General features: G+C 35.7%; 1 protein-coding gene across 1 annotated transcript; it reads right to left on the bottom strand.

Moving 5' to 3' along the window:
- Positions 1–9,092, bottom strand: LOC117627777 (DEAD-box ATP-dependent RNA helicase 5-like). The gene is made up of 13 exons (XM_034360018.1): positions 8,417–9,092; positions 8,198–8,322; positions 6,725–6,832; positions 5,549–5,629; positions 4,503–4,581; positions 2,442–2,527; positions 2,310–2,366; positions 2,138–2,205; positions 1,823–1,891; positions 1,630–1,723; positions 627–791; positions 433–525; positions 1–274 (listed from the first exon to the last, which is right to left on the bottom strand). Exons 1-13 carry the CDS (start codon positions 9,021–9,023, stop codon positions 179–181), a joined length of 1,728 nt encoding a protein of 575 aa, XP_034215909.1. The 5' UTR covers positions 9,024–9,092; the 3' UTR covers positions 1–178.
- Between the last annotated feature and the right edge of the window lie 5,903 nt (positions 9,093–14,995).

The raw sequence follows: 14,995 nt of genomic DNA, 5'->3' as shown, positions 1-14,995 counted from the left end.
TGGTAAAAAGAACAAAATTTATTCATATATTATATAGAATGTGGCAAGAACAATATAAAGGAAATAAAAAGCTTGTCCCCAATGAGATCAATGCACATTAACCCTGCAGCCAAGATCCCATGACCAACTTTATGTCTTACCACAGGAGTGAAAAAATGGGTTCATATCCGAAAGCGAATTAATTTTCGTCATCAGAGTTGTCAAATGTGATTTTTTTGGACTTTGGAGCATCAACAGGAATTTCTCTGAAGTGAGCCCCATAAAGTTTGGACTCCTGCATTTCAATACCCCAAAGAAAGAAGAAAACCAGAAAACCAAAAAGATTGTCAAAATGCCAGTCATGGAAGCAGACTAATAAAAGAACACATACAATGGGAACATGAATGTGAATTATGCAGCAGGGAAGAGGATGAAAGATAACCAAATGCATGCCTTTTTCTTAACATGAGTGCCAAATTTCAATAAGGCTTCTGGCACATTTTGCTTGGCTTCTCTGAGAACATTGACCAGCTCCCCAGCAAGTGCCTGCAATAGTCACATAATAGATAGTAGTTGGACTTAGAATTTTTCTCATATAAAAGTTCTACAGAACTTGTAAAATATAGATTTAATATATTTAGTGTTACCTTGTTGTGATGTGTGAAGAAAGTATGAGCAACACCCTTCTTACCAGCCCGTCCAGTCCGTCCAATTCGGTGGACATAATCCTCGGTAGTTAGGGGAAAACTATAGTTAATCACTACTTCGACATCTGGAATATCCAATCCGCGAGCAGCCACATCAGTAGCTATCTGGAAATATGTTTCAGATCAAATGCACAACATTTTAGCACAGTTCACAGATATAGCTAGAAGAATTTTGAAATATCTCTTCAAACACTATCAGACAGGTCCTTCCAAATAGAAGTGTGTGCTAACCACAAGTTGCCCCATCACAAGTTACATTTTAAATCTTCTAAAAGAAAACCATACGAATAGTTGAGTGGATTGTACAAACCTCCCTGGACTTCCACGACAATATAAAAACATTCCCTTGTTTTGGTAAACATACTCACCTTGCTTGTCCAAGCTATTTGGGGGTCCTTGTCATCATCATTATCTTCCCAGTTTCGTTCTAGTAAAAATTTATTCTTTCAATTTACCGTATTTCCGATTTTCTAACTGAGTTCAAAAAGTTTGGATACAAATTAGGAGTCCCTGCTACAGAAGATCCCTCATTTTAAGAAAAGAAAATGATGCATGTGGAACTCACACCCAATGTGATCCCATGATGTAAACTGTCCCCATTTCTTAGACCTATATTCAAGATGATAATTTAATAGTTAAACAGTTCATATCATTGGATCACATTACAGAGCAGGCCCTAATAATGTGGACTGTTTATCTTAAAGAGAGGGATCCCTGCTTAGGAGACTGATAAGTATCATCAATTAGGTAAGCACTGTATTTTGTTTTATGTGCCCCAAAGGAGGTCATTGTGTTTTCACTAAACTGCAATTAGGCATGTAAATTTACTCCAGTTTCAATTTTAAGCAATGTACTTTGTTTGATGCACCCAGAGGGAGGTCATTGTGTTTTCACTAAACTGCAATTACGCATGTAAATAGATCTCTTATCTAGAACAACATACCATCAAGGGACAGCTTCCTTTCTTGAATAGAGATAGAGCCTTAGTACGCTCGGTTTGTGCCTTATCACCATGTATAGAAACAACCTTCCAACCCCTATAAACGGCAATAAAAACCATCAGTAGCTTTCCTCAAATATCTTCAGTATAAACGGCAACAACTACCTGCCTTATCACCATGTATCAAGGAGTTTACCCTTTTGTCAGCATATTTTCAACACGAGTGGCTTCCATTTTGTACAAGACAAAAACCAAAACTCGGTTCCTGGTCAGCAGTGTAACATCGGTATTAGCAGGATAGCAACACAGGAAATCAAAATACATTATCAGGAAGGTAACTAAGAATTGAAGAAGCTCCATTCTTGTGATATATACAGACAGGTAAAGCAAGTGGATTCCGTGACACAAAACACACACACACACACAACACAAGGTCTGAAAAAATCCGCCAGGTATTGACTAAGGTACAACTTACATATATAATACCGGGGGATAATGTACCAACACTTACTCTTGGGATTTGTGGTATTTTTCTAGCAAAGTAACCAAACGTCCATCACGTGAACGGTCATCCAAGACCTATGAGCGTGAAAGGGAAGGTGTCATTGCAGTACACATATATTTAATTAATAAAATAAATATTTGATGGTCACATAGGCTTCACAAGTGTTGATAATTTGTACCTCAACTATCTGCATGACATCATGATTGGCAGCTAAATCCTCTGAACCAACAACTACCTGAAGCAAATGTTTATTACTTTCCAAAGGTGGATAGGAAATTATTTAAAGGTCAAGAAAATTGAGAGTTCGCACCTTAACAGGATTGGGATCCATGAACTCCTGAGCTAATTGATGAACTGAAGGAGGCCACGTAGCACTGAACATTACCATCTGGCGTTCTGCACACAGTCAACAGATGTATATCATCATCACCAGAATGAAAATAGACTACGAAACATACCCAGCCAGTTAGAAAAATCCAGACATATTGAAATATAAGGTATAAGTTGGAGAGACCCTACATCATCCAAAACTTGGGAGCAAACTTAAATACATACAACCTAACTTGTGGTGTAAAGTCTTAATAGCCTTCTTTTCCAATAAAATCATGTCACAAACTCAAATTTCTCATGGTACTCTACATGACACGTCTGGAGAACAGTCTGGTGAAAATAGGCATTGCTTCTTATTTCATATTTAGGTAAGTATCATCTCAGATTTCTATACTATCGACTATAGAACACCTTTTGCCTGATTATCTACGGCTTGAGAACATCTACAAAAGCCAATTTCGTAGGTCTCTTGTAACTGAATTGCCTCCAGGCCCCTCATAATTTAACATCAATTTCATTTATATGATTTTCTTTAAAAAAACAAAAAAAACAGTTTTCATATAAAATAATGATAATCAACACTGCTAAATCTGTACACGTTACCAGATATGTACATATGCCTAAATATAGGTGAGTGGTTACTCCGAAAAATAGAATAAACAATTAAGTAACATATACTGAAGTTCTTATAATTCCTCACATAATTTCTCCACACGACTATGGAGTACCCGTTCATAAGTTATTTAAACAAGTAATTGAAATCTTTTAGACTTCATTAGAGTCCTTTATCAAAACTAGAGGACTTGAACACAGCATGATGTCCTTTGAACCAAAACGTTACCAAAATCAAGATAGATTGGAAAACAAATTTGCAGACAGTACATCCAAATGTTTCAATTCTAAGAGTCCATTTTGTCGGCCTGAGAATTCCATCTAAACAGGTCAAAAGAATCTCTATTACTAAGTGGGAGCTAAATTGTGGAGCTTGGTTAGGAAGACAACAAATGCGAAGGCAGTAACAACTTTCTGGGTCTACCACATGATGTGATCACAAAATCTGAACCGTCCATTTTTCAGGTTCCCTTAAGGATCATTCTTGCAAAAGAATCAAAAAAAATTGAAAAATCATTTAGCCATTTGATCAGCATCACAATCCTTTCATTGTTTCGTCCAAATTACTGTTTCGTAAATTTATTTTATCATAGTCAGATGATTAATGCTTTTCCAAATCGGCTGTTTTTTTTTTTTTTTTTTTTTTTTTTTTTTTTGCAGAGATGATCATTTAAGGAGAACTAAAAAAATGATACGTAGTGATTAATGCCCAACTCACTAATAAATTGGTATTTGAACATTCCTATATACAAAATACATATTAAGAGGGATGATGGATCCCTTTTGAAAAAGAAAAACAAAACAAGAGGTATTGCATGTGAGTCCAACCTCAACACGATTCAATGATCTATTCTTACAGACACCATTCAAGGATTATAATTAACAAAAGAAATAATAAAAATAATAATAACAACAATGTCCATGACGATAATCATAATGGTCAAACACTTCCTCAATTTCATGATTATTCGCAGATATGATACTTATATGGGATCTAAAATTTAGATGGTTCAAGTCACTGGACCACATAGCAGGGTATCCATTACTATGCGATCCCTTTTGGTTCTCATGAGGGATTAAGAAGAGAACTATCCATATATTATATTTATGTATTTATTATATATAGGAGTTGAGATTCTCTGTGAAGGATGTCCATTCTTTCTTATAGGGTAGACGTGTTGACAAAATCTCTTATGCTCAATTTTATTCAACTTTGATCCCATTAATTGCAGGGTTGATTAGGCCTTTTAGAGCTTCAAATTTAGGTTTCTTAAAATGCAAAACTGAAACGATTAACCAATCCGAGACTAGAAACCAAAAGTCTAAGCTCTAAATGGTGATCAACCATATCCTGTCTAGACAAGAACTGTATTTATAACACATAAAGAAAGATGGATAAATAGAAAACTATGAATACTATATCACATACCCAAGCATGTCTGGCCCAATATAAAGCGAACTTCTGGTTCAAATCCCATGTCAAGCATTCGATCTGCTTCATCAAGGACCTACAGAAAATTACTGCCCATCTCACTTCTCTGAGATCTATAAAGCTACTATAATATTCCATATATAGAAAAATAATAAAAATTCACATCCAAAGGCAATGAAATTTAATCAATACAAAAACGGATTTAAAAAATAACTGCAAGTAAAATGACAATGTACTAGTGTCTATTAGCATCATAAAACTAAATCAAATCAAATGTAGGTGTTATCAGATTTTTAGAATGGTGCAAAACAATTGTACAAACCCAAATGAGATATCAAAGCCTCAAGAGTGCAGCCATAAGTGGAGCATTTCAGGATGTCAAGATGCATTTGATAGGAAAACTGAGAATAAGTTCTCTGAAATCCGTCAAGACTCACTACACTAAGAGGGGCTTGGTTTCACCAAGTCAGGTTGACGGTCATATTAAGTAACCACTTTTACTATGTCATGGCTTTCTCACTAAACTTTTAAAATAGAGTGCATTAGTACATTAGCAAGCAGTCAATTCAGGACTGGCTTTTTCACTACACTTCTAATCTAACTCAAGTGCATTAGCAGATAGTCACTTCGTTCCTGATATTGCAAGTAGATTGAAAATATTATAGGGCCGGCCATCCATATATATAGAAAACATTCTTATTAATATAAAGAAATCATCAGTTAGCTCTGAATTCTAATATGGTACATTTGGGGACAATCAGCTTATACCATGATCATCTCCAGATCTTCCATACCAAAAGACGTTGCCATTATTCCAAGATAGTTTAAATAAATCTTTATAGTGGACACTGGAAAGCATGATTTTCAAATTGCTTCACTTCCAGACTGATTTGCAATTGTTAAACTCAAATTCTAGTTCACGACAATCCAGCAACATTAATCACCATAAGAAAAGGAGCAGAAATATGAATGAATCAAGTAAAAGCAGATCCTAGTTGATCACAGTAATTGGGAAACAGGTTTCTTTGGGCAATGTTACTTACCGTAAAAGATACTTCCTTCAGGGAACACACACCCATTTCAATGAGATCCTTGAGACGACCAGGAGTTCCAATAACGATGTCCTGAGAGCACAGAAGAGTGTACGGAAACCAATCATAAGAAGATGAACCACATAATCAATGCAAACACATAAGCTCTACAGAATACAAAGACATAAAAATGCAGAACAGATGGATAAAAAAATATATACTACACAAAAGTAGGAATTTGTTAATTGCCAGAATGAAAACACTCTTATTAAATATAACCAAGCCATTTTGACAAAATAACCTACTCCGTTCGGATCAAATAAAAAACTTCTGTCTCCTTCCTCTCATTCCCTCCCACTGATATTTCTATTTGAAAAATAAACTTCACAAACTCTATAACTAACATGCAATGCAGTACCAAAGTGCTAGAGAATATAATCTAAATAGTACACATATATAGGCAAACAATTAAGATTCTCAAATGAGAACTTGTTGCTTATTCCTTAGATCTTTTTTGAATAGCTTGGATGCAGTCAGTTGCATCCTGCCAACCCACTGTGTTTCTTTGACATTTAAGTTTTAATGAGTACCAATATTTGATACAACAATTTTCCAATATTTCATTTTGGTACTTTTCACCAGAAATGCCCTGTAATTTCTCTGAATATTATGTTTTCTCAATATTACCATCTACACTTCAGTATCTTCAGCCCCTCCATATTTTTGTTAACATTAATATTCAATACCGTGGTTGTTACATGACCCGCAAAAAAGGGAAAGCAAAAGAGGGAAACTGTTGAGTGCATCAAGTGCAGGATCAACTTCACATAATAGAATCCTCCATCATTTTACCACAATTAACTACAGGCAAAACTTTCAATCAAAAATATAAAAAATTCCATACATCATAATGGAGAAATTAACCTCATAATGTCTATGCAAAAAAGGACAAGTTAGCATTAAAATTTAATCCAGAGAGCCAACCCAATCATGATGACGGGTTTCCAAGTCACAAGATTACTGATCCAGTTTAGAAATTGAGGTTGATTCTGATATTTTCTTATTCAATTGCACATAGTGTCAACTGTGAACAAGTGTGAAGTCTAAATGAAAGGGAAGGAAGAATTTCATGAAAAATCAAATGAAATCAAATTTGTGCCATATAATCAAACAAATGGAGTATCTTACAACACCAGACTTCAGAGCAGATATTTGAGGTCCTTTAGATGCTCCGCCATACAAACAAACTGATATCACACCACAAGGTTTCCCAGCCTCAAACAGAACATCCGAAATCTGCAACCAGAGATAAAACAAATGGTCAGTCCCCCTTTTCAAGAACTAACCTTTAATTAATACAATTAACAAAACACATGACAAAGCAGCAGCTAAAAAAGGAATATGTGCAAGAACAACAAGAAAACCAGTATGACCAAGTTCCAACCTAGTAGCAAAATCCACAAATTGTTTTCACTCTATTATTCATAGACACACCACCCATATTAAGAATCCTTTGTATGCTTAAAAACAATTCCCCTTCTTTTTTTTACATTGGGAGCAACGGAACCCTTGACCTATCCTAATCCAAACCCGTTCCCCACACACCCTCACCACTTGGGCTAACCCCAAGAGCTAAAAGTAACTCACCATCATTGACAAAATAGTGCATAACTATAATTGACTTCTACATTTTTGTAAAGAAATGTAGGCATGAATACCAAGCTCATTATTTGTGCAAATATATGGTTTTTTTTTTTTTTTTTTCCAATAAACTAGATAGAAGTCCATGTAAATCAATAAATACACCTCATGTCTGTCATGGGAGAAAACATTTGTGTCAATGTCCATGGATCATATGCTTCCCTGTTTAAGTGAACTGTCACTTCCAAATTAATTTGCACAAGACTACATTTTTAAGCCCTTAGACTTGTTTATGCCACTACTACAAGCTCCCATTTTTTTCTTTCCAGGTTTGACCTATCAATGTGAACATAAGAGTAGCACTAACATTCTTATTGGTCATTAATAAGCAACAATGTAAAAGAAGGTTATCATCTTCTCTCAGTTTTCTGGTAAGTAAATGTGCTATTTGCAGTATCTCTGTTCAAAATTGATCTATGTATTATTATAGTGGCATATATGACCATCTCTACTCACTACGTATGTGAGTGATACCCCATTTCATTTTCTCGGATAAGAGTAAAATTTTTGAGAAGATTGTCTGGATCATGTATTGTCACATACTATACAATCTTTTTAATTGAATTTACCGCATAATGATATCTCTGATTTCCAACCTTCTTATTTTCTAGATTTCCTTTAGGTCAAGTATAACTGCAAAACATCCCATCAACATTACATAAGAAACCTGAGCATCACAGCCCATCACCATATATCTATGGCACATGATTATAAATGCCGACTGGCTTTACTCAATTTTCAAGGATTTAGGGTCTTAGAGAATTTAAACCTTCTGGAAACAACGAAATCTTGGAACCCTATGCTACAAGAGGTGAATTGAATCACTGAAATACTCAACGCCACCTCAGAGACACAACTCACCGCATAGCATATAATTTTAATTCTATGATCCATACTGAAAATAAAAATGAGAACCAAACACTAGTTCACATAATGCATCTTGGGTTAATATGCACGTACTTGTTGAGCTAACTCCCTTGTAGGTGCAAGTGCAAGGCAAAGAGGAGTTCGGCCCTTCGAAAACTTACCCTTCCTCTTATTTAAAACGTGCATAATAGCTGGTACCCCAAATGCCAAAGTCTTACCTGCACACAAAAAACACAGAATTAGCTCGACCAGACAAACAGCTCACAACACAACCTAAATTTCAACTTCCAAAATCCAAACCACAATACGAACCTGACCCCGTTTTCGCAATCCCAATAAAATCGCGGCCGTCCAATAAGAATGGCCATGCCCGGGATTGAATCGGAGAAGGACTCTTGAAATTCTCACAGCACCGCAAAACCTCACTCGGAAGCTTCGCTTCCGCAAAGGAATTCAATGACTTGTATTTGGCTTCATTCGCATCTTTACCAGTAACCACAACAACCTGTTCTCTAGATTCACCTTCGTCGGCATCCCCATTTCTCTGTGGCTCCTTCACACTGTTTTCTGTTTCTTGCTCCTTATCTTTGGATTTCTTGTGCTTCTTGTTCTTCTTCTTATTAGAATCTGAGTTATCTTCTTGAGGGGCAATTTCTTCCAGCTTTCTCTTGGGACTGAGTTGGGTTAGTTGGCCTTGTTCTTCTTGGTCTTTGTTTTTCTGCTTCTTCTTCTTCCTCTCAGCTTTGGTTTCGCGAAGGTTTTGGGTTTCCTGAGCTTCTGGTTCGCTGAGATTGGAGAGGTCTTTGAGTTTGCGACCCATTATTGAAGCCGAACGAACTGAGCGCACCTGATAACTGCGGAAGCGAAGCGAACACAGGGCGACGGGTTTTTCAGAGGGAAACGGCCTAAGGGGTTTCATCTAGGGTTTTGACCTTATGCATACACGACCAAAAACAACCTGTTTTTCTTTCTTTTAATTTTTCTATTTAAACCCCACTTTCTTTGTTCACCATAATATTTAAATCATTAATCTCTTAAATTTTATTAAAAAGACAAAAAATTTATTCAACTTAATGTTTTACCATAGTACATCTGTACACACCAAGGTCTAAAATATCAGTGATATCGGAAATATCGATAGTCCAAAAACACGAAAATTTCGATGGAAATATCGGGATATTATCGATATCGATAAAAATTGAATAAAAACAACGAAAATTGTAAGAAAAACTTGGAAATTTTTATTGAAACTTTGGAGGATGCTTATTTAGTCAATTATCTATTAGTTTATCACAAAAAATTGGAAGGAAATGCATTGCATGATGGATTTAACTAAATTAAGTTGATTATATAGCGAGCTGACAAGCACTGTGAGTGTAGAAAATATGTAGTAATTAATGAAAGAAGATTAAACACACCACAATCATTTATATATAATGATTTACTACAATATTTTACATTTTATACATTGCATGGTAAATACATAAATGACTTAATACCACATAGAGTTCCTATGAGGTTCAAAACTTTCACTATCTTCATCATCTCTATGTGTAGAGTAAGTGTATTGTGAAGAGTAGTCATCGAATGATAAATCCCCAAAATAATTTTGCATGTAATTGTTAACCAGCTCGCAAGTAATGTATTATATATATTAGATTACATAGATTATAATCACAAACTTATGACCAGTGTGGTGGTTAAGAGGCTGACCATTTTCGGAAGGGAGCTGGGTTCGAGCCCCAGCGTGCGCAGAGGGTGAGTGAGTTAAGTTTAATTGTTTAATTTTTGATTCGATATTTAATACTGTGGTACACACACATCACCCCTATTCATATCAGTTCTTCTCCTTTGTTAGTGTAATTTTAATATTTGCATTTATCATTACGTTGTCTTTAGATTTAAGTTTATTGATTTACTTTAAATTGTTATGGGATTTTCTTTAAGTTTAATTTAATTTCAAATTGTATTATTTTATCGCCTTATAGTTCATACCATTCTTGTTTCGTCCTTACTTAATTTTACGTTTGTTGTTGCTTTGATCTTTTTTTTACATTTACTTTCTTGTTATTTTGTTTAATCGCCTATTTATTAAATGTGCATCATTATCACTAAATCCCAAAAGAAATCCTTAAAATACCCATACGAAGCCTAACCATCCTTGATTCCGAGGAAGTGAAAGAACCTAGGCCAAGAAGAGGTTCCTTGCTTAGCCGATCAATCAGTTGGTTAGAAGTCAGAAGCACGAACACAACAATCCAACTTTTCCATTCAAGCCAATCAATGGCTTAGTGGTAGCACGCCTACGCAATCTAAAAAAATGACCAAAAGTTCATTCCATTGGGCACCTAGGCAGAAATGAGGGAAACAACCGGCATCATTTCTTAGCCTTTATATATATAAGTTTGCTCAACCATAACACAAAAAAATCATACAACAGTCATTTCAACAATTTCGATTTACCATATTGCTTTTTCACCCTCCTCTTCAATCTACTTGGACAAGATTTCTTCCCTGGACAACAACACACCGACTGAAACATGGCAAATCTAAAAAAACTCGTGATTTCTTATGTTGCAATATCCAACTGCAAACACCATCTCTCTAGTCTTTTTTTATTAGTTCTGCTGTGTCTATATTTGCTTTAATCCTGGACTCCCTCCCTTTATCTTGTTGTAGCTTTTGTTTTCATTCTTTCTTATCCTCCTACTAGCTTGATGGACTGTTCAATTTGTGTGCTTCCCTCACATGACCAACTTTTTCTCTTGTATGTAGATTTATATGTACTAGTTTTTGTAATGCTTTATCTGCCTGTACCGGAATACATGTCACTTTGTATGCTTAGTACATTACTACATGTCGAATTGTTTTATTGTATTAAATTGGTTACTCGGTTAAGAGGTCTTGAAATTAGAACCATTGGATCAATTAAAATTTAATCTAATGGTTACCAATAAGGGTCGGTACAGTCTAAATTGAATCGATTTTATCTAATTATAACCAAACCAATTACAATATAACGATTTCGTGTGGTTCAGTTTTGGCAAAAGTCATGAAGAAAACCAAATCAAACCAAACCAAACCAATTTAAGACAATTTTGTACAGTTTGGTTCACCAGTTTGGGCCTAAGCCAAATTCCCTTTCCTTTTGCATTTTTTCAATATTGTTAGCCTAATTACAATCAACACATTCACAACTTGCTCCATGCTTAAATCATTTTCTAGAGTACGAAACCATCCTAAAGCTCAACATGCCATAAAACTTCAAATTTCAATTACTAATATAGCTCAATTCAAATATTCATATGTAGTTATTACCTAATTGGAGTATTATACATGTAAAATATAATATAAATAATAAATATACACATAAACGGTCTGGTTTGATTTAAACAAGTTTACAAAAGCTCAAAACCAAACCAAACCATATATGGTCCAGTTTGATTTTTTCTTGGTCAAAATCAAATCAAAACGATAATTAGGGTTTAGTTCGGCCGGTTTCATCGGTTCGATTGGATTGATGCCCATCCTAGTTACCAAGGCTTTGTACATGCAAGGACCGAAGAAAAATCACAAAATAAAACCCCCTTTCCATTTGACAAAACATTTCGGCAAAGGGAAAAAAAATGCATTACATAAATGTATATACATAAAGGTTTTTTGGTCGTTTCGAAAAAAAGATAAAGAAAGAGTTTTTCTATTTAATCCCTGCACTTTTCTTTGTTCACCCCATATTCTAAGTTCACCTGAACTTCTACTTCAAATTTTTACAATTTGTAAGAAAACCCAACTATCTTCCTAAACTACCCCTAAATACACACCCAACCAAAAAAAAAAAAAAAAAACTCATCAACTTCACACACCATATCCTGCTATTTTGCCCCTCTCCACTCTACTTTGAAGCTTGGTGATTAACAACTAATTCTAGCTATCATTACTTATTGTAAAACAGAGAGACTCACAGTCTTTACCTTCCTTAAGGAGCCCTGCCCAAATTCTTGCATAAAATTCAGAAGTTTGAATGGGGAAATCAATAGGTTGTCTTCCTGATGGCGACTTCTCACATTACATACCACAATTGACGACTCACAAGCCACTATTTGCATACCGTATATTTAGGGTTTGTGAAGAGAAGATGAGAGTGTAGCTTTGGGATCTGGCCTTATATTATAGAGGAGTTTGTGTCTTTTTTTAAATTGCCAGTTTGGCATTGCTATGCTGTGAAAATACTCGCTGTCGGATTTGCTGTGAGAGAAAGCAAGTTGGCTTTTGATAAACTTTTTGTTAAGAGTGTTGTTGATACTAATTCCCACGTAATCAGAAAATGATTTTCACATAATCATTAAACCTAGCGCCTCTTTAAAACTGATTTCGGCATAATCAGAAAATGAAAGCACCTCATTAGTTGCTTTGCCTTATAGCTTTCTCTCACAACAATTTTTAACAATAAGTGATTTTCTCATAGTTTACCAAAAGGGCTGGGCTTCCCAAATTTTTTTTAAAATCACTTATGATCCCAAATAAGCAATGCCAAACTGACACTAAGTGAATGCAATATAACATGCAAACTTTAAAATGAATGAAAGAGAGGGAATTTGAGAGAAACGTACCTTCTCAGACGTTCAAATGAGAAATATTAGATGATGGAGGAAGTTAAAGAGACAGAGTACACAAGGTAGTTTCTGTGACAAGAGAAACACACAAATTTATGTCTGGTAGGTATTTTGGGTGTTTAGGGTTGATTCATAAATTCATAAATTTATTGACAAGAAAGGCGCGACTGGTGAAGTACGGCGCCACTGTCATGAAGAGGAAATGCGCGTTTTTTCGAAACAGGCGTGACTTGACACTTAGGCTAAGGGGAACTGCAGCCTACCCGTTTTTACTATAAGCTTGCTTTTTCTCTTTAGCCATTCAGATAATTTGGATGGCTGAATTTAATTCTCATATAAGGTTCGCACATAAGCGTTCTCACTAGATAACCTCACATTAGTCAAATATGTTACATTTGCTGGATAAGGCCTAAAATGTCAAAAGGGGTTTTATTTATTTTCGGTATGGGCTGAACTGGTATTATCTTTGTTTTGGGGATTGGGTTTGTTGTTGTGGGCTTAAGGGCCCAAGTGAGACTTGATTTTTCACCTTCGCACGCATCAGCTTCTTCCTGCCGCGCCGCCTCTGCAACTCCAAAGTTTTTCTTCATCTTCGCTCCACCTTCCGTCGTTGACTGCTGCCGCTGCCGCTGCCGCCGTCGTCTCTGCCAATACGACACACAAAGTCGGAATTCCTTATTTAACTTTGGTAATTTTATTTGCAAAGTCTTATATATTTTTGTTGTGAAGATTGCACAATTTGTTACCTGCCTCTAGTGGATGGTAATATATTATTAGTGAAGTAATTATTCCATTAATTACTGAAATGCACAGATGCAATCCACAAAGGAGCAAGTGGTCTAGGGTTTAGGGTTTATAAATTACCGACTTTTTTTAAAATTTCCCCGACGTCACGACGTCGTTCCACTGCTGCCCGATAACTCCCTCCCCGAAATGAGTTTTAACACTCAATTCAACCTTCAAACCCTAAATCCCCAACCCCCTAATCCTACCCAACCTTCACCCAATCCGACGGAACTCTATCTCTCTCACTCTCTCTCTCTCTCTCTCCCCACTTTGTCTTGTACAAATACATACGACCGAATTGGTAAAACTAACTGAAGAAACTTTGACAGCAGCAACCGCAGAAAATACGTCCTCTAATAATAATCGTTGTCTCTTTGCTGTTTAAAGGTCAGTCCCTTTGCTCTCTTTAGTGATCTTTCTGCAATTCATTTCTTCGTTCTTCTTTGGGCCTTCTAATTTCTACAGTTCATTGTTCCAAGGAACAAAATTTCTGTTCTTTTCATTATTATAAATGGACCAGTCTGATTTGGTGTTCATGTGTGATTAGTGGATTGATTGTTTCAATTTTGAGTTTTACTTATGTTCTTTTTGGTTTTCTATTTCAATTTTGGATTTGATGTTCATTAATCATTTCAAGTTTGAGTTTGGAGTATGGTATGGACCTTTTTGTGCTCCACTATGAATCAACGTTTTGTTAATTAATATTTAAGATCTTTCTCTTCAAACTAAATGCTTTGCACTCCCACATTTCGCCCCTAACACTAAAAATTCCTGGATCCACCACTGGTGCTGCATATCAAACATTGTCTTTACTGTACATTCATTCTTGACATGTTGTAGACAAATGTATTTAGTTTGGAATCCGTTTGGGAGGAAATTGTATTATTTACCTGTACTTAATTAAATTGGATTATATATAGCTTTGTGAGACTGTTTCTTTCAGTTGATTGGTTTTACTTTTGTGAGAAAGTTTGGAATCCGTTTGGGAGGAAATTGTATTATTTACCTGTACTTAATTAAATTGGATTATATATAGCTTTGTGAGACTGTTTCTTTCAGTTGATTGGTTTTACTTTTGTGAGAATGCAGCATATGCATCATTTGCTTTTTCTTTTATCTGTTTTGTTTATAAAGTTTAAGACTGAAAGGATTATCTCTGCTGCAGTAGGGTAGAATTATGAAAGTGAAAAAGCAGAGGAGGCACAGGAAGATAGTGCGGTTCTACACAGCATGCTATGGGTTGAGACAGCCGTACAAGGTGCTCTGTGATGTGAATTTTGTGCATCACCTCGTTGTCAATCGCATTACGCCTGCTGACAAGGCCCTCGCTAATATCCTGGGTGCCCCTGTCATGCTTTTCACCACCAAATGCGCCATCAGTGAGTTGAAAAAGCAAGATCTAAGACATGTTCCTTCCCATTCTCAGGCTCTTGAAGCTGCAGAGAGCCTCATTATTGCAAGGTATGCCTCTCTTTTTCTTTCTTTGGAGATT

The sequence above is a fragment of the Prunus dulcis genome, chromosome 5 (assembly GCF_902201215.1).
Source record: "Prunus dulcis chromosome 5, ALMONDv2, whole genome shotgun sequence".
In the NCBI taxonomy this organism is placed as follows: Eukaryota; Viridiplantae; Streptophyta; class Magnoliopsida; order Rosales; family Rosaceae; genus Prunus; species Prunus dulcis.
Note: the sequence above shows the minus strand (reverse complement) of the source record. Positions and strands in the feature narration are given on the sequence as shown.